This window comes from Lutjanus erythropterus, chromosome 16, assembly GCF_056507025.1.
Source record: "Lutjanus erythropterus isolate fLutEry1 chromosome 16, fLutEry1.hap2, whole genome shotgun sequence".
NCBI lineage: Eukaryota > Metazoa > Chordata > Actinopteri > Lutjaniformes > Lutjanidae > Lutjanus > Lutjanus erythropterus.
Genome location: NC_139332.1, coordinates 19,728,862 through 19,749,231, shown reverse-complemented (window position 1 = coordinate 19,749,231; position 20,370 = coordinate 19,728,862). Strand labels below are relative to the sequence as shown.

Here is a 20,370-nt window from a genome sequence, read left to right as displayed (position 1 = left end):
AGAATTCTGCAACTTTCCCAGTCTTTTGTTGCTCCTGTGCCAACTATTTTTGAACATGTTATAGGTATCAAATTCAGAATTAGTTTATATTTACAAAAAGCAACAAAGCCTGTCAGTTTGAACATCAAATATCTTGTCTTTGTACTGTATTTGATTGACTATATGTCAAAAAGTATTTGCAAATCATTGCATTCTGTTTTTTTTTACACTTTACACAGCATCCATGTTTTGTAATCAGGGTTGAATTAAAAATAATCTCCACTTAGTTGTTTTAAATGCTTTTACTGTAAATCTCGTATGAATTGCAAAATGTTGCCTCACTTCTTCTCGCCTCACATGATGCAAATGACAAGGCTTGAATGTCTCTCATGTGTCTGGCATCAGCCCTCCAGTTCCACTACCGTGCATCCTGGCAGATGCCAGCGATCCGCACCATGTGGTCACTGACTATTTGGCCGCCATTGCCACATAGACACACAAGCAAAGCAAAGTATGAGAAACTGTCAGACACGCTGTCGGCGTGTTGCCTGAATTGTCCCAAGGCTCTCAGAGAGTACTGGACAGTGGTCTGTCTGTCTGTCCAAATCATCCCATCCCTCTGCATGTGGTGCGTACGCAGGATGGTGACTCCCCACGGTCACAAACATACATGCACATACTAGACTTCTCCTCAGGATGAAATTTGATGTTGACACGTTAGACCAACACAGCTATAAGTGTTTTTGTACTATGTGGTATACTGGGTTGGTAATGCAGCAACGTTTTGCAGTGTCTGATTTTGGATATGCACAATTAATTGAGATATGAAAGCATCAAGAGAGGTAAACAAGAAGGCTGCCACTTTGGGAACAGTTAATGCCATAGTGGGTGTTTTAGAAATGCAGTTCTGGTGGGTCAGCTCTGCACTTTCTGGTAAAAGCAACAGATATTTTCAGTTTTAAATGATGAAGCAGCAGCCTTTTACTACATGATGCATGACTGAAATTTAAATTAGGTACAACTTTATAAAGTTAGTATCATGAGGTTACTTTTTAGCCACAAATAGAAGCATTGTTCACATGACTTGGCGTGAGACAAGTGACAGTTGTACCGTGACACTGTCAGGATAGTTTCCTGCCTGTCGAACCCATCAGAATATTAACACTGCGTAAAGGGATACTCGTATCTTTGTACAGTATAACCATTAATGCAGGTTTTTTTCCTGCCTCAGAGTGAAACAAAGGTGGTACTGAACCTCAGCTGTGACTTAATGAACCTGGATACATTTTTAAAAAGTTAATCAATGGGCAAAATGTCACAAAAAACAGTTGTAGATGAGTTATCTGTGCGGAGCCAACATTTGAAATGAGTTGGTTGGAAAGTGGATAAGTTGACTAAGTTGGCTTGATGAAATACTTAGGGCCTCATGGATACTGGATTTTTGGGGCTGATGCAGAAAACTGCATAAAGAGTAAAGCAATGTTGATATTGATTTATTGGGTAATATTGCATCTCTCAAATGTGTAACTTTTGACAAAGAAATGTAAAGGAGGCAGTTTAACAATTAACTTTATTTTAATAATCACAAATAAGTATAAATAACTAAAAATGTCATATGTATATATTACTAGAATTAAGAAAAACAGATCAAATATGCATAAAACGCTTCCTACAACACACACAAACAAAAACAATCTAAAAAAAAAAAAATAATATCAGCACATATAGTGATGCTGATACCGATATAGATTGCTAAGGCCATGATCCGTCATTACATGGTAAGATCGACTGCCCAGTCTGTCTGTCTGGCTCAAGTAAATACAAGAGAACAGACTGTTGTAACTCATCATTATCTTTAAATCAGAGTTATTCAGGAACAAATCATTAGCAATTTCTTAATTATCAGGTCATTCCCTTTACTTTACTTCCTTTTGTATACTATTTTGTAAAGTGTTGCCATTTTATTTTTGAACAATCATGCAGTCTCAAATTGTAAATGCAGATTTCTTTCAAGAATCAAGAATTTGAATGAATATTTATGATTTATTATGTAAGACAGTTTTCCAAAGACGAATCAGATGGGTACAACAACAATAAGTAATTCATAAGGGCAACTAAATGTTATCTTCCTATTTCCAACATCTGTTCCACTCTCACTGAAACAAACTACTAAAGCATTCAGGCAAAAGTCAGTAGTTAACAGTGAAACTAGCTGATCTGTAACAGTGATACTCTTAACTCTGTCATCTGTCTCTTCTGCACGAAGCACTTGTCCTGGACTGTGTTTTATCTATTTACAACTTCGTCTAAGTAATATGAATTATACTTTTAAGCTTCAGTGCCATTTATAGTCCCATTATATTGGAGAGATCTCACACTGTGGCCAAACCGTGACGAGCCTCCTTGTCTCCCCCTGAACAAGCAAGTGTTGTGATACTGAACTCGTGTGTGTCCAGGAGAGCAGAGACGTTTTTAAAAGTCTCTTTATGTTCAGCTCTCACTACTTCTGTAGCTTCACACTGGATATTTTTGTTTTGAAATGTAGTTTCTTTCCTCTGTCTTTGTACTGTCAGATGTCTGTTTTATTACACAGTTGATGTCTGTCAGTCCGTGCTCGCTCATGATGAACTCAACATGAGACTCAACAATCTCAAACTGTTTTAGGCTTTCTACCTACTGCAGTTTTAACTGTACTTCTAAGACATATTTCACATACATTGTAGAGGTAACATTAAATAGGCAAAACTGGAATTAAGGGGAAAAAATGCAAAACTTTTTCCCAAGTGTATCAAGTATTGCCACCCCCTTTATCCACTGTTGTCAGATATGATTCACAGATTATTGTTTCTGCTCACTTTTTAAACTTGAAGCATGTCCAGTGCACCAGTCTTTTTACCAACTCCTCCTCCTCCTCCTCCTCTTCCTCAATGTATGCACTGTAGTAAATTGCTACAAGCTAAAAGCCAAAACTGTCTGTTGGTAGTCTAACTATTTAGTTTAGTTTAGCTTACCACTTAAAAGTCTGGCAAAGCTCCAACATTATTGGTGCTTTTAACATTTTGGTGTAATTTATTATTGCAGCTCCTCCATACACATTTAACACCGAGCAAAGGCAACAGAGAGATTGCAATGGAGACAACTAATTCAACGAAGAAAGAAAAGTTTTAATGTGGTCTGTACGTAGCTTCATCCACTGCCATTATGTTTTCCACAAGCACAGCACATGCTAGCTTGACTGTGCAGTTCTTAGTTTAAGAACAAAGCAGCAAAGGTTTTCATTTTCCTGGTGATTAGCTGGTGCAAGCTGATGATGACAAGGACAGCCTTTTCTTTGTCAAGTGAAGTGAGGGTAACTTTACACGCCAGATGGTTTGTTACACAGAACCATCTGGGAAGTCATCCTTAGAAACTGTTTAGAAAAGGGCAGGCACTTTCAAAAGAACACTTGATTGTGATTGGATGAACCATCTGTCTATCACATCTAACACAGGCTAACTTCAACCAATCAGATCAAAGTCTTGCCGAAGCCAGTTGGGAGAAGAGCAAAAACATTTTTTCCATTGAGAAAAGCCTTCAGTGCCGTTCTTTGCTCATCTTTCAGTTAAAAACTACTCTCTGGTTCTGATATACCTGACGCTATTGCAGCATCTGCACTAACCTGTTCAGGAGCCACCATTGTTTGTTCGAGATTAGCCGCTTCCATGGACACTTCTTACTGTCGTCACAACTAGAACCACACCTGTAGCTGCAAGTAGTCCCTCCCAGGATGCTGATTGGCATCACTTTTAGTGCGGACAAAAATGGATGGAATCTCACATGATCTCGCGAATCCAGCTGCCTCGCAAGAAAAAAGTGAAGGCTTTACTGGTCAAAATTCATGCTCCCTGTACTGTTTATACCATCCATCCATATTTTGGTAAAGATGACACAGAAATAGTGAGTTTATACAACACAGGAATAAACAAGTTTTTTTGTCTTCTTTTTTTTCACTACAGATCTTTCTTCATTCAGACAAACAGCAATACTCTTAGATGACTACCTCTTTTCTAGCTTCACTTTAATGGCCAATTTGTGTGACACACAAATCACATACCTCCTCCCCTTGAGTGCTCAATCACATGTGGCTAATTTTAGCTAATACCCCCTACCTGCCTCGTTATGCTAAACAGAACAATAGCTCAAGATAAAAACTAATTTCTCCCTAGTCTTAATCAGACACCATTTACAGGTAAATGCAGCAACAAAGGAGCAAGGAAAACCCATGAAACACACATCTAAGGGAATGTACAGTACAGTAAGTGGTGTGGTGGTGGGAGGTGGGGGTGGGGGGCACTCTCACGTTTCTCTTGTCCTCTTGACATGAAATCGGTGATGACTTCAATGAAAGGCACATTCAGGGAAACCTCTCAGCAGGCACTCTAGGCCCCCCTTACGAGGGCTAATGTTCCTCTGAGAAACGCCATTGTCGTTGCTGTACAGGAGGACAGTGATGCCTTTTCAGTGTGGCAGGCAGAAGTGGGGAGGGATGGGAGCGACGGCGTGTAGCCCAGCGCAGGTAGATAATTGGTGACAGAAAGCATCTACAGTGCTGGTGCAGCACAGGGAACTGCAATGACAAATAGGAGTGCCCATAAGCCCAATGCAATATCATCTGATTGTGTGTGTGGCTGTGTGTGTGCATGTGCACGCTCCATAACCACACAAACAAACCACAGGAGGCTTTAAGAAGTACAACACTGTAATACAACAACATTACAATACCTTACATAGCCTGATGTAATTCCCTGGCATTTCTCCTTAATATCAACTATTCAGACTCCTACATGGTGTAATTATTCTGATTTTGCTCCAATTAAGTATTGATTCTAACCAGATGGTTATGGGTTTATTGGGTTGTGATGAATTTTTGCATAAAAATGTAATTTCTCCATGTGGACTTGGAACAGGTTTAGCACCATGAATTAGAAAAAAAACAAACAACACAGGTGCATGTTTTGGAAGCAGTTTGCGGGAGAGTTTTGTAGATGCTGTAAAAAAAAAAATCTTCCTTTTGAAATTTAAACCCCAGCTTGCTTAAGTTCTGATATTGTTCTGTCTTTGAGTATCCTTGGGCACTTTGCTGCAGAAAAGCTGTCTTGAGGACACAGATAACCAGACAAAGCAAACTAGTATCAAAACAGAAAGTACAGCTTGTTCACTTGTGGGCTTCAATTTTAAATATTAAGCTTTAAGGTGTTAAACTTTTTTCCTCTTAACGGGATTGCAAAACAGGATTTTTACATTTTTCCCCAGAGTAACCTAGTTTGCACATTCAATCAATTATCATTACTATAGAATGTCATTTCATATATCCAGGATATGAGAAAATGTTATAGTACATATCAAGTGAAGGTATATACTATGCATATTTAAAAGTATAAAGGCCCAGTCAGATAGGCATCAATCAATTGATTTCAATGGAATTTTTTGGACTAGTGGATTTGTTCACAGGGCATTTTTTTCAGTTCAACTTTGGTTCAGTTTGCAAATTTGTGCCAACTAAACTTGAACCCCCAACTCCATTTAATACATTGTGCTCAACTTCCCTGCACCGCAGACTGAATGGGTTGCAGCTGCTGCAGTAGTGGACACATTGCATTGATTCTTGTGGTGACTGGCTACAAGCAAAACCATACAAATAGTACTTTTTTTCTCCTAAATCTGGGTACAAAAAGTAACATCTACTGCATGTAGTGTTTTACTGAATAATTTTCTACTTGCTGCTCTTCTTTTTTCCTGTGCAAGATTTCTCAGTCTTGTGTACAACCCTGAGAACAAAATGGGAGTGAACAGACCAGTACAGAGAAAACAGAAGAAGCCTTGAAAGCTAATATGACTAACTAGCATGTTTCTTTCTGGCTAGCATGTTAGTGGTTACCTTGCCAGCTACAGTAGTTAGCCAGTCATCCCTGCTGCTTCTTGCAAGATAAGATAATTACCATATAAATATTTCTCTGTACATTTTTACACATTTCACACTGTGATATGGGATTTGTAGCATGTGATGTAGCTTCCTGTAGTTTTACATGATCACAGCCAGCCATTTGCGGGCTGAAAGTCCCTGCACAATTTTCTGTGAATGGTGAGCAACCGGAGGTGCCCTCCAATCAAATATCCCCCTCTCCACTTTCTGACAAGTGGAGGAGACATCCAGTGGCCCTCCTAATGAATTCCCACTAGCTCACTGTCTGCTACTGGCAACACGCTCCCCATTCCTATTAGCCCTCCACTGAGTCAGAGTGAGGTGGAGGAGGAGTCCAGGACCAGGAGGGATGGAGAAAGAGTGCAAGATCTTGGAAAAAGAAGTAGAGGAAGGGGAATGGGATGAAGAACAGAAAATCATGCTAATGATCATCTCCTCCTTCATCCAAGGTTGCTTCTAGAAGAGGAGGACCTCTGCTCCTCATGAGAGATGATACTTAGTGGTATGCAGATCTGCCTGTTTGTGTTAGGATTCACAACGATGGACAGTAGAATAAGTGGACGGAGCTTCTGGGTCTGAACAGTGAAGCCTATTTCTTGTTTAAAATGTTTTAGAAACATATTTCAACGTACTGTTGTAATGCGAGAAAGATTGCAACCAGCTGAATGGACGAGTCGAAGTCAAGCACTGCTCAAGTCGCACTACCTCCACACTCTCGTTGGTACTCTGCATGTTCTAGTTGCAAAAAACCAAGACGTCAACCTCTGTAATACCAAACTCACTGCTTCAAAATGGTAGACCACAAACCAATGGGTGATGTCACACTGGCTTTGTCCTCTAAGTCCACTGTCTAAGAACATGATACACCTTTGCATTGACATCTGTCTTGTTTTAGGAATCACAACATTCACACACCTCCAGACCACTCTTTCTTTTTTCTCTCCCTTTCTGGATGGATGTCCTCGCCTTCCTCCTCTTGTTCCTTCTTTCAGTGTAAATTAGGCTTAATTGGCTGGGAGTAAAAACTCCAAGCGGCCTTCACACATCACGAAACCAACTGAGAAAACCTTGAGGCTGACCCAAGGTCTCTGTCTCACACGCGCGCGCACACACACACACACACACGCACACACATATTCCTCTATTGTTCCGCTCTCTTTATGAGGACCACACATTTATTCCCCAGCCAATAAATTAAATGTTAACCATCTGAACTTCATGTTGAAATTTCTAAAATAATATCTTTAAGGGCTCGCTATTAGGTCCACAGTCCAAGTGTATAAATTGGTTCCCACAAAGATAGAAGTCCTAGAACACACACACACACTGTTCAGCAAGCTGTTGCCTTTCCACCCCATTGTTAGCAAAGTTCCTTTTCCTGCAGTGTGTTGTTTCTAATTAGACCAAGACAGCCGGCTCTGCCTCATGTGAAGCACACTCGCACACACTCACATAAACACACATGCTCTGCCAGGTGGCCGGTTTGCCCACAAGACTCACCCCTGAGAGTTGAGCCCATGGGAAGGCAGACAAGCGCAGGTGAACTGTGTGCAGCTCAGGCAAGAAAAGATTCTTTGTGTTTTGGGTGCATGTGCAGATCACGATGTCTGGGTAAATTTAATTTAGCTGTGACTTTTTTTTCTCACTTGCCTTATTTTGTTAACAATGTGACATTACATTTTACAGTAGAAGTCAGTAGTCCCATTAATAATAGTATTCTGCTTGTTATTTAGTAGGTTATTTTGAGTTAATGTGAGACTGCTTTTGTAGTTGGATTTTGGAACCTCAGAGGGGTATTATAAGGACTCTAATGATACTGATACTGATACTGCATATCAATACCAATTCCAGTATTCTTATTGATACTACTCACCATAATTTGGTGCTCAGAATAAAGACATAAAAACATAAGAGAAGATTCAACTATTTTATTATTATTATTATTTTGTTGGGATAAATTAAATTGTTTACTGAGTTATTGCATTTAGCTGCATTTTCATTAAATTTAGTAAAGTGAGCCCCAACTTTTGAACATTTTGTCCTGTCAGTTGTTCATGTAAAGTTACATAAAAACAGATATTTGTATTGTTTGTCCAGGGGGCAAAAGAGCCATGTGTGGCTCCAGATTCTCAGGTTGCTGACCCCTGATTTAGGATGTTCTAATAAGTAGTTATACGTGTCAAATGCAGTATGCCAGAAAATACCAGGATCTACTACTGCATCATGTTGCAATTTTCAAGCCAGCATGCCTTTCTGTCCATTCTGACCTTCAGTCCTCTGCACAGTGGAAGTTACATCACTTGTCTGAGCTGCTGAGAGAACACAGACAGGTGACAGCTTATTGATGCTGCATTCCAAAAAGAAATAATACACAATTTGGAATACAGTGAATGAATGAAACTTGTTAGTCAAAATTACATTTTTTCATCCATTTGATTCCTGTTTTCTACTTATTTTCTGTCTTTCAGGTAAGCAGGACTACAAAAAGACAAAGTCAGTCTTAAAGGCTACTCGGCTGAAAGCTGAAGCAAAGAAGAATACCTCTGGATTCAGGGTGAGACTGTCTCTTCTGTATCTACGTGTCTTCCAGTATTTCCGCTCGCCTGTCTGTCTTGGACCATCTGTGATTCTGCTCGTCTGTCTGTCTGCCGACCAGCTTCTTTCCATTTGTCTGTCTGCCTGCCTGTCTATTCGAGAGCATGTCTCACTAGATCACTTTTCATATCTCAAGCTCTTAGCTCTCTCACAACTTAATGTGGGTCTTGTGGGAATGTAAAGATATCTGTCTACCTGAGATGATGTGATGTGGCCCCCTGCCTGTCCTTTGAAGATCCGTACAAGTGTTGAAAACTATCGTTGGGAAAAGCAAGGGATGGGAGAGTCCTCTGTTGAATAAAATTTACAATACTCAATTGTGTCTTGTGAACACATAATGAATTCCTGGAAGGATTGAGATTCAATGGTTTTCTTATTCTTTTACTGGTAAAACAGCAATGGAGGGACAAGGAGAGACACCAAGGGAGATGTGGGACATATAACAAGCAGAGAAGAAAAAGAAAGTAAGAAAGTGATAAGTTCAAGTTACACTCTTAGAAATAAAGATGCTAACTAGAACCATAAAAGGTTCTTCAGCTTGTCCTCATAGGAGAACAACTCTTTTTGTTTCCCATTAGACCTAAAGGTTCCACTTGGCTTTACTTAGAACCCAACATAAAGGGGTTATACCTAGAATAATATGCGAAAGGTATCACCCAGAACTCCTTATGTGAGGTTCTACAGAGAACCATCCTATCATGTAATGGAACCCACCGAGGGGGTTCTACAAAGAGACCTTTTATATTTCATTGGTTTTTATCAACATCCAACCTAGGGAGGTCTACCAAGAATCTTTCTATATTTCATGGGTTTTATCTAGAACACAAGGATTCTGCCAAGAACCTTTTTATATTCCAAGTATTTTACCTAGAATACACTTAATGAGAACTACAGAGAACCTCCTTATAATCCATGTGTTTTATTGACAACCTACCAAGGGGGTTCCACAGAGAATCTTTTCATATTCCAAGGTTGTTATTTAGAACAACACTGAGGGGCTTTCTACAATTTTTTTTAGTATTCCAAGGTTTTGTCTAGAACCCACTCACAGGGTTCTACTGAGAACCTTGTACAAAAAACTCTTGACAAATCCGTAAGGTAATTCAAAGGATTTCAGTGAAGAACTATTTCCTCTAAAAGGGGTTCTTGGATGAAAGTGGTTATTAATGGAACCCTTAGTCTTAATCCTTCCTTCAAAAAAGGGTTCCTTAGAAGTAAATGGTTCTGGGTAGAACCTCAGTCCTTCAGGAAGAAGCGTTTGGAACCTTTATTTCTGTGTGGGAGTGTGGGTAATGTAAAAGTAAAGGGAGGTGAGGGTGCTGCAGGGATAGAAAAGAGCGTCTCTCTCCGTTGTTTTGTCACACTGGAGCGATTAGGAGCTGCTGTGCAGGCAAAGATGAATGACTCCACGTTTATCACTCTGGCAAACGTGGCACCACTGTTTATGCTTTTCCTCAATCGGCTGGCTTACCAATAAACAATTTTACCATTTCAAGCTTTCTCCATATAGAGTAAGCCCTCGCCAGTAAAATAGCATGTGAATGTTTATAAACCCTCTTTGAAATCACAAACACGATCAGATGAAATCAGATCATCGGATTTTTATGGCTGTTAAAAATGTAAATCGGTTGTAACAAAATGTTCAATGTTTTCTCTTTTATTTTTGCATGTTTGTTTTTCCTTTGTGGCGTTGAAAATTGGTTGTGTTTAGAGTACATCAAAAGCCAAAAGGCTTCACTTCCTCATTAAGCTTCAGTTGGCACGTAGTACACAGAGATGAACAAATCATAGTAAGGATTAAACACTGGGTGAAATGGTCAGGTTTTAAAATATGCATCTCTTAGACACGCAAGGCCTCATTAAGCACGTCTTTAATCCAATTAGATTAGTCCATATCTTGAAATATTGATATTGCTTATGAATAATTCAGGTTTTTCACGCCCAAGACGAGGGGAATTTTCAGAGGTCGGATTAAAAATACCTCTGGGACGAACATATTAAACTGACTTAGACCCTTTGGCCCCGGAGTTCGATTGAAATTCAGCCCAAATGTAATGGATATTTGGTCACGCTTGCTTTCCCATCAAGTCGTTTTAGCGGTATATAAAGTTGTGATTTTTACACAGCTCTGTGATGACAGTAAAAAGCCCTCCTATCTGTCTTTGAACCTTTAGTTGACAGCAATGATTTGGCTACAGTTTTTGTTGCAGTGTGAGCTTCTCTTCTCTTCTCTTCTCTTCTCTTCTCTTCTCTTCTCTTCTCTTCTCTTCTCTTCTCTTCTCCCTCTTTCAGCATGTCCCTGGTTGGGCTGCTGGTCTCAGATGCAGCTGGCATCTCAGAAGGGCCAGCAGACATGCGGGCACAGAGAATCTGGCAGCTGCCAGGGCAGGCTGTCTCGGGGCTGTCCTCGTAGCAGGGCAGTCTGGGTAAGTTGGCAGAGGAAAGGATGGAGAGACTCGGAGAGAGACAGTGAGAGAGGGAGAACTTCTGTTCCCACAAAAGTGATCATTTGTCGGGCTGCACAAAGCGTCGACCTCAAAGGTGGCGGAAACCAGCCACTTGTTGTATCCGTGTGTGCTCTTACACAGGCTTTGACTCACGGTGTGTTTACAGAAGTAGCTTGTTGCTGCCTGAATGCATCTGTGGACAGATTTCCTGTCCAGCTGCTTCAAACTCTGGATGGCACAGGGTCAAGACGGCAGAGATGAAGAGACTGGCAGGAAGTCGGCTGCAGTCTCTGCTCAGTTTGCCCAGAGAAGAAGAAGAAGAAGAAGAAGAAGAAGAAGAAGAAGAAGAAGACAAGGCGCCTTCGAAGCATCTCCAGCACACGAGCTTGCAGCACAGGAAATAAGCCTGCTGCCTCGTCTAATTGGCACACTAGCCTTCTGTTCAGTTCTGCACTGTTTTCCCTCAGTCTTATTTAGCCGCTGAGCCTGGAAAGTTGGGAAAAAATTGCTTATGGAATTGGCAGAGGATGGAGGCTACAGATAATGACTCTGGGTATCTTCCAGCTGTCATTTGTGAATGTATGTTGTGTGAATGTTTTCTTTGTTGCATGGACTTATAGATTTAGTTTATAGATTTAGGCTTAATTTCCTTGCTGCTGTCTGTGATAACAAAACATGTATGTTCATGCAAACGTAACTTGAGTCACGCAGCTGCTAATTTTGTCTTGAAAGAGTGTTTCTGAGGAACAGGCACAGCAATTATTGAGTTCCATTCAGAGTCATTGCTAATACTTTTTGAATGAAAATGCTGAAACCCAAACTGCAGCATCTGCCTCATTCTCTCATTGAACCAGACTTTTAGATGTTTGTTATCTGTGCTTGCTATTATGTTGATGAGGCTCATCACACTTTCTGGTTGGTCAGTAGAATTGATAGATATCACATGGGAATTTGTAGGTTCATGGATTTTTATTCTATTAAATTTATAGTGAGCTTTATAACATGATGATGTCATTTTTTTAAACAATATCCAGGCCTAGTTGAAGGTCAACATCACTGTTACTTCATGTTCAGGCTCCATTCTCGTGAATGTTATGTCTCAGGAACACCTGGATGAAATTTCTTCAAATTTAGTACAAACATCCAGTTGGATTCAGGGATGAACTGATTAGAATTTTAAGGTCAAAGGTCACTGTGACCAAAACATTTTTGTCCATAACTCAAGAGGTCATATGCTACATTTGAGTGGATTTCTCACAAATACCTAATAGGATAAAATGATGATGTGATGACATTTTACTCTGACAGCTCTCTGTCAGTCCTTATTAAAAATTGTCTCTTAGTGAAGACAGCATGTTTCTCACTGGAAATTATTCACTGCAGTCATACATGTCGTTATAATTATTATAATTTTGCCAAAAATACACTTAATACACTTAGTACCTTTTATTAAACTCCTTTAAGATCTTCACAAGGCAGTATTTCTAGTTTAAAAACTTATTAACTGGTAAGGATCCAGCACCCAGTCCTCAGAGTCTAATCTTGAGTTGAGGTTGTTATTTTTCTGACATAGACATAACAAATTTATCAGAAGAATTTGATAATGAATTGATTTAGAAAATAATTACTTGCAGCCCCGTAAGGATATTAAATGGATGTGTGTGGATGGATGTGCAAGATATATATTGTATTTGCTGATTCTAGGACAAGAAAGTTTTATGTTATCAGGGTGCATGGTGACCTTTTAAAGCCACCCACTAAATAACAAAAAATCATCAGCAACTTCTGTTTAACCAGTCATAAAATATAACCTAATGACTGGTTTATTCATCGCACAGATGAGACCTGCTTACCAACCGCAGCCCAGATGCACCAACAGTTGTTTGTAGCTGGTGTCTGTCTGCCACCCACATACAGCCACAAACACACCACATCTCTCTTGCGTAGCACGTAGGCACACACACACACACACACACACACACACACACACACACACGTATACGCACACAAACAAACCCAGGAGGAGAATAAAAGGACCAGATGAGGGGATGTCTGCTGAGCGGTGGCTTGTCGCCAGGGTGACAGGGACCCAGCTCCCAGCATGCCGAGTGCGCCGCAGCTGCCGCCGGTGCTGAGAGAGCCACATGATGAAGATGATGATGTGCTTGGGCCCCATCCAGAGGTCTCCATCAGAATGTGGGCAGACAGGCTGTGTGTGTTTTGCGTCTGAGCGTGTGTGTGTGTGTGAGTGGGCGCACATAAATGTGTTTGTTAGACAAGGCAAGAGTCAACGCAGTGGGCAACACTCTCCTCGAAAACAATGATCTCAATCAAGTGCAGGTGCTTCGTACAACTCAAGTGTTTTCACCAAAACCCCTCCAGCTTGTTTTCATAGACAAGTCACTGTAACCAGCTGTTCTCTTTCTCTCTGAAACCTGAAGCAAAGAAAAGAAGAAGAAACAACTCCGGATTGCAATTTCGTGGGTGCTTTTGTTTCAATTCAACGAAATGCTTACCTGCGTCAGAAGAAGCACAAATATTTCTTTGCGATATTGTCGGCAGAATTACAAACGCTCCTCTCTGTCATGTTTTTCAAAGCAGCGAGAGAACACAGGAAAAAAGCAGAAAACAATCAAGCCTCCGTGATTTGATAACAGTTCTCTTTTCTCAGAGGCCTCGGCAAAATAGAAAAGTAAATCAAGCGGTGGGAGCCTGGCGGTTAATATATGAAACTAAAGTGCATGAAATTTAAAAGTTTTCCAATTAAGCAAGGACTTAAAGCTGTTTGGAGGCTGCCGGGATGTAGATAAATGTGGGCTGAGGCTAATGAAGACCAATGCCGCTGATGACTAGGCACTACAACGTGTACACAGATAGCTGTGGATGCTGTGACGCCTTTTAATTGTCCCTTCCCCCCCTACTCCTACTCCTCCTCCACCACCACCACCCCCCCCCCCTTCGTCAGAGAGGAATTATTATTAGCCCCCCACCACCCCTCGTTTGTGCCGAGCCTTATCTCTCACTTGTTTTCTCTCTCGTTCTCACTCTTGTTTTCATTTCTGTCTTTTTCCTCTCTGCAGTTTGGCCGGTGGGTTGAATTTGCAGTCATCTTTGTGTGTGCTTGCTACATATGGAAATTACTGAACTGATGTTTTCTCAAAATTGTCATTCATATTTTTTTTGTTTGCTTCTGTCATGGTTCTTTTTGTGCAGTCTTGTCTTGTTTGTTGCTTTCTTGTCTCTGATTTTCTTTCACTGTAACCTTGTATCCCCTCAACTTTTCACTCATGGCCTTATGGGACATTACTGACGTATAATTTTATGTTTTTTATTCTCAGGGTATATGAAATGGATAATTAGAGCTACTTCTCGATGGTGTATTAGTTACATTAGATTCTCCCAGTTTGGAGAAGCAGAAAGAAGTACTAGCATGGAAGCTAAGCAATGTACTGCTGTGGACAGGGTCAACAATAAAGCATATTTTAACCTCATCAAAAATAATCAATATCAGTTTATGTGTACACTATATTTAGAATATTTTCCCCAGTTTACCTTGCCATCAGACAGCGTTTTTGACAGGAAATGGCAAATATCACTCTCTCTTGCTCAACCATGACTCCTCTGCTAAAATCAGTCATTTTACTTCGTATAACATGTGAGCTACTGGTCTACTGCTGCCTTGATCTGTTAGTTTGTGTTATTGTATGACTTCAGTGAAGCTGAGCTGTCCTTTTTAAGTCACACAATAATACAAACAAACTAACTGAACAAGGCAGCGGTAGACCAATAACTGTATTTCACCAGTAGAGTTCGGTTGGTTTGCAGAGAGCAATATTTGGCTCATATAATTGTGGTTTCCCTTTGGAAAATAATGTTTGACGGCAAAGTAAAGTCTTGAAAATATTCTAAATATAGAGTGCATGTAAACTGATGGTTTTCTTTTTTTGGTGTCTTAAATATGTTTTACTGCTGACCTTGTCCACAGCAGTACACTGCTTTGCTTCTTACACTAGTTCACCTTTTGCTTCTCCAAACTGGGTTTGTGCCAACTGACATCTACTAAAGGTAATACACTGACTATGGTTAAGTACCTTATATAACCCCATTTCATATAATCAGAACTACCTCTTTAAAGAATGCACAAATGGAAGAATAAGATTATATCTATCTAATAATTGGAGCCACATGTTAAGATTAAGTTTGTGTTGGATCACAGTCATCTACAGTCGTTTGAATTCACTTGTCATGTCACCTTTGTTGTTGTGGCCCAGTTTGGATGTAAAAACTAATTTTTCATGTTCAAATCAAATATTTCTTTTTGAATAACCCCACAATCAGACTGTACTCAGCTCTCTTTTAAAGCTCTCCAAGCTCTCCAGTGTTGATTAGAAAGTTTGCTGCTAATGAGTTCTCTTGATAAAGAATAACTGGCATTGTTCAATACTCTGAGTGGCCCTAATGAAACTCCAGCTGATGAAGATTGTAATCGAGTGAGCACCACATAATGAACGAGCGCTCCAAATTCCCATTTTCAAGTTGAATGCCACTCCTCTGGAAAGCCTCAATTTGTTTGACAATTAACCAATAGAAAATCTGAAAAAAAATAGGCCATTTTGTTGAAGAAAGTTTAACTTCTCAGTAGAAATGTCAGGAGAACTATGGAGACTGATTGCAGACATAATAGATTATACTACTGTGGTCACTCAGTGGTTGGGTTGTGAAATGTGATACTCTACATTTTGACAGGATCTTTTCTTTTCTTTTACTCCACTGTATGTTTTAATTAATTTCTTTGCATCGAAAGAGAACCTGAAACCCAACAAATGATATGACTATTTTCATTATCAATGAATCTAATCATTATTTTGATAATTAATTGTTGAATATTTTAGTAGGTAGTGCTCATCACACAATCACATGAATACTCGTCCGAAAGTGATGCATTCAAATTTTGTCCCACCAACAGTCTAAAACCCAAAAATTCATAAATGACAAAGGAAATGTTCGACACCTTTGCTTGAAAAATGACTGAGATGATTCATCGATTATCAGAATAGGGAAATTTTGTTTTTCTTTTGAAAAGCTAAGTGATTAATCAACTAATCATTGCAGCACTACCTCAGTGTGGATTTTACTTTAATAACACCAGTCTGTGTTTGTTGTGCGGACAGAAAACAGCTTGTTAACCTTATAAAGTAAAACAAATATGGCTGTCAGTGTCATGCACATTTGCTTATTTTAACTTAAAATTTACAAACTGCCAAATGACAGCCCAATAATATGTATTAGGTTTGATTTAGGCCTCATGGCAGCAGTTCAAGAATCACAAGTTACAAAATAGTCAGTATTTGGAAGTTAACAGTCATCTAACCACTGAAACAGAAAAAATAAGTCAAATCTGTTTCCTGCATGTCGTAAACATCCATCTATTTTCTGTAACTGCTTATTCTCAAAGGGTCGCGGGGGGCGGGAGTCTATCCCAGCTGACATTGGGCAAGAGGCAAGGTATACCCTGGACAACTCGCCAGTTCATCACAGGGCTGACACATAGAGACAGACAACCACTCATGCTCATACCTGCGGGCATTTTAGAGTTACCAATTAACCTGTCTTTGGACTGTGGGAGGAAGCTGGAGAGAACCCATGCAGACACGAAGAGAACATGTAAACTCTGCACAGAAAGGCCCTGCCCCAGCCAGCTGGGGGATTTGAACTCAGGACCTTCTTGCTGTGAGGCAGCAGTGCTAACCACTGCACCACCGTGCCGCCCTGTGCTGTAAACAGCTGTAATGAAAAAAAAAGAGAGGAAAAAAGAAAAACATGTCCTCCAAAGGACATGCCGTGTCAAAAGAAAGAGAATAGTTAATGCAGTGTTCCTCTGTTCACCTGCAGTGCTGTGGATCAGGCTGAATTTTATTTGAACAGTTTACACTTTTGGATAAAAACAGATTTCAGTGGTTGACATGAAAGTGTGATGATTGACAGTCCTATAATTACATTTGTCTTTAAAAACACATACAGTTTTAAATATTTAATATTTATTTTTTACTTTTCAAAACAAGCTAATAAACAATATATTCTTACACAACAAAGTCAGGCTGGTAAGAAGTCTATTAGGAATGCAACGAATTTAGATGAAAAGAAAGACAATAGGGACTTGGCAAATATAGACATAATCACACTGATAAATAAACACAATAATTACAGAATCATGCAAAAACATTCAAACAAAGTAGAGCTGGTGCTGTGTGTAAAGACAGACAAGGGATCAGACAGATATATAAATAGTAGAACACAGTATCTTGATTTATTGATTTGATTAATTTGGATCTCTTTTAACTCACTGGCTAATCTTCCAAGAGTCCACCTTAAAACATTTAAGCATAGAATAATCATTAAAATTTGACACATAATTAACATGAAGAGCTCTGCTGGGCAACCTGAAAATATTTGAAAGTAAGCTCTTTGTTATTACCAACATTTTGATTAGTGACTGTAATTTAACTACATATTTTTTTCTCAGCAACTTTAACAGATACAATTTCATTTCTTTTGTCATGTAATTATATGTAAATAGTTACATGTAAGTAGTTCATGTAAGTACTACTCATATCCTATGAGATATTTATGTGGATTTTTATCATGATTAGTTTGAATTCTCGCCTTATGACCAATAATATAGTTTTTGAGGTCACAGTGACTTTGACCTTTGACCATCAAAATCTAATGAGTTCATCTCTGAGTACAAGTGGAAGGTTGTACCGAATTTGAAGGCTTTATTTAGGTATCACGTTCACAGGAACAGGGCGAACATGACGTCATGATGACCTTGACCTTTGACTTTTGACTGCCAAAATCTATGTCACTTCATTCTTGAGTCCAAACACATAATGCCTCTGGTCACAGCTTTTGTTGACATGGAGCCACGAAAACAGGTTTATTCAAAGTCCTTCAGCATACAGTCATGATCGTGCACCCAAAAAAAATTAGTCCAGTAGTGTGTAACATTAGCTACAAACAGAACTCCAGATCTGTTGGTCATGCACGCACACACACAAACGAGAGCATAATGACACATGTATCATATGCATGAATACATACATGCATATAGTCTACATACATTGGCACACATACTGTAATGTACTTATACTGTATGTTGGGAACTATATGGTTTATGATTATTTTGATTGAAAATGAGAAATATGCAATACAGTTAGTGGGAATGATCGTTTTTGCATTACAATTTTCATTTTTACGAAAAAAAAACCAAACCATTGACAGTGTGTCAGTGTGTGGTTCCCCTATATCTCAGTTGGTAGGGTGTGAACACCATGTGTTGATCAGTCCTCTGCTGGTTCAATTCCTGCCTGTGGCACATTTGCTGTGTGTCGTCTCCTCTTTCTCTCCCCCTTTCCTGTCATATCTTCAGCTGTCCTTTGTTAATAAAGGCAAAAAGCCCAAAAAATAATCTTAAAAAAAAAAAGAAACTGTGTTAGTGTGATATTTGGGGTCTGAACCAAACAAACATGTTTTTTTTCCCATCTGAAGAACACGATTTTTATCTCTGCAGCTCTACAGTACTTCATTATGATGCTGTTGTCTCACATTTTTCCTTGTTCAAAAAATTACATTTTGGTTTAGGGTCTACGATTTGGATATTGCACTTGGTCATATTGTGATTTTGATAATATTGCAATTAATTGTGTAGCCCTCCAACATGTATACAAATATTATAATAATCTGTACACTCATATCAATACTCTAAACCTACTGACAATATGACACAATAGTGTGATGATAACTACATCTTGCAATTAACGATTAACAGTATCTTAAAACTTTTTTTCTTAAAATCTTTTCCTATTTCTTCTCAGGATGCGTTCCTGGTCGTCGCAGCGATCCTCTTCTTTGTCGTCTGTATCTATGCCTTCTTCTACCTCAACCTGACCACAGAGATCAACCTGGACGTGGATATGGATTAATAAGATCAGGACGTGTTCTGACGATGTCTCTACACATGATGCACGAGGACAAGAGGGGGATGAAGAATGTATACATACAGTCAATTGACTGTGTCGTAATGGCTGTAAAACACACAGAAGTCCCGTGTTTAGTTTTTGTATCTGCAGTCTTTTAGCTTTTTTACACACTTTTGGTGACACATTGACCTTGAGCTGCCTCCTCAGGAGAAATGAAGCAAAGCACCAAATAGCTCAAGTTTCAGGCCATTTTTGAAATTTGCATTGTTTTGTATCTCAACATTAAATTTCCTTTTCTTTTATTTTTTGCATGGAAACATCCTGAAACTGTCCACATTATTATAGTGGCATTTCCACTGAAATGTTAGTTTCTTCCTTTTTTTTTTATAGCTTTGATTCCTGCTCCTTGAAAAAGTCTCTGACCTCTTGCAAAACATTCTGTTGAAAACACATCTACATTCAGCAAAGCAAATGAGACTCTTTTTACACAAGTCTTCCAAACTACAGCCGAGACCAAGCCCTGTTAATCATATTCCACAGAGTCACGTCCCACTGTTGTCTCCACTAATAGAAAAATGTAAATCTCCCGCTGAACCTCTTGTCACATCGAGACAAACACTTGCCTCACATTCCAGTGCACAAACCTCTCCTCCCGGATATCTGCAGATCACAAAGTGTGAGATTAGAATCCACAAAGCCCTTGTCCTGATTGAACATGTGTGCAGAATACAGAACCACACATTGTACCTGTCGCACATACGTACATGCGGCACGGAGACAGACATCCATAGGATTAGCATGACAAATATGATCCTCTTTTTTTTCATTTGAATGGAAATTGCAGAGATGAATGATGACTGAATGGAGGTGAGCCTGTGTGTTCCTCAGAAGGAACACCTTGATCATTTTCCTTCTGGTAAGATGTATTGTTGTGATGTGTCTCCGAAGAAAGCTTCTTTATCCCTCTGCTTAAATCTTTGTGCACCTGCACTGCAAGGTGCAACGACTGACCTTCCATTAACTGTTTCAGTCCAAATGCTTCCACTGTTTGAGAGATTCTTTGTTAGCAAGGGGGTGCAATGTCAGGGACTATTTAGTCCATTTGCTTTCTTCTTCTTTGTTTGAAGAATGTTTTCACTTCATCACTTTCTATTCCATATTTTTCTCTGCACAAATCAACCCTAACTCACAATAGCAGTAGTTTTTTGGCGCACAATCTGTCAAACCCCTTCTAATGCACAACGTGGGTCACAAATCACCTCTTCATTATTAAATATTCAAAAAAGATTAAAGGTCTTACTTTTGATTAGTACAAATTTTTATTTTTAATTTGCTTTTTCACTTCATGAATAAAAGTAGATTTTGTTTGCACATATTGGTCAAAAGAAACGAGCATGGTTTGTCTTTG

The 20,370-nt window shown here is 39.4% G+C and overlaps 1 protein-coding gene across 2 annotated transcripts in view; it reads left to right on the top strand.

Annotated features, from left to right (window-relative positions):
- Positions 1-19,105, top strand: part of triqk (triple QxxK/R motif containing) — a 29,498-nt gene extending 10,393 nt beyond the window's left edge. For both annotated transcript variants that reach the window (XM_084739860.1, XM_084739861.1), the window contains exons 3-4: positions 8,410-8,495; positions 18,858-19,105. In XM_084739860.1, coding sequence (XP_084595986.1) covers positions 8,410-8,495; positions 18,858-18,965 — 194 coding nt within the window. In that variant the 3' untranslated portion in view covers positions 18,966-19,105. The remainder of the gene's footprint in view (positions 1-8,409; positions 8,496-18,857) is intronic.
- The last annotated feature ends 1,265 nt before the right edge of the window (positions 19,106-20,370 follow it).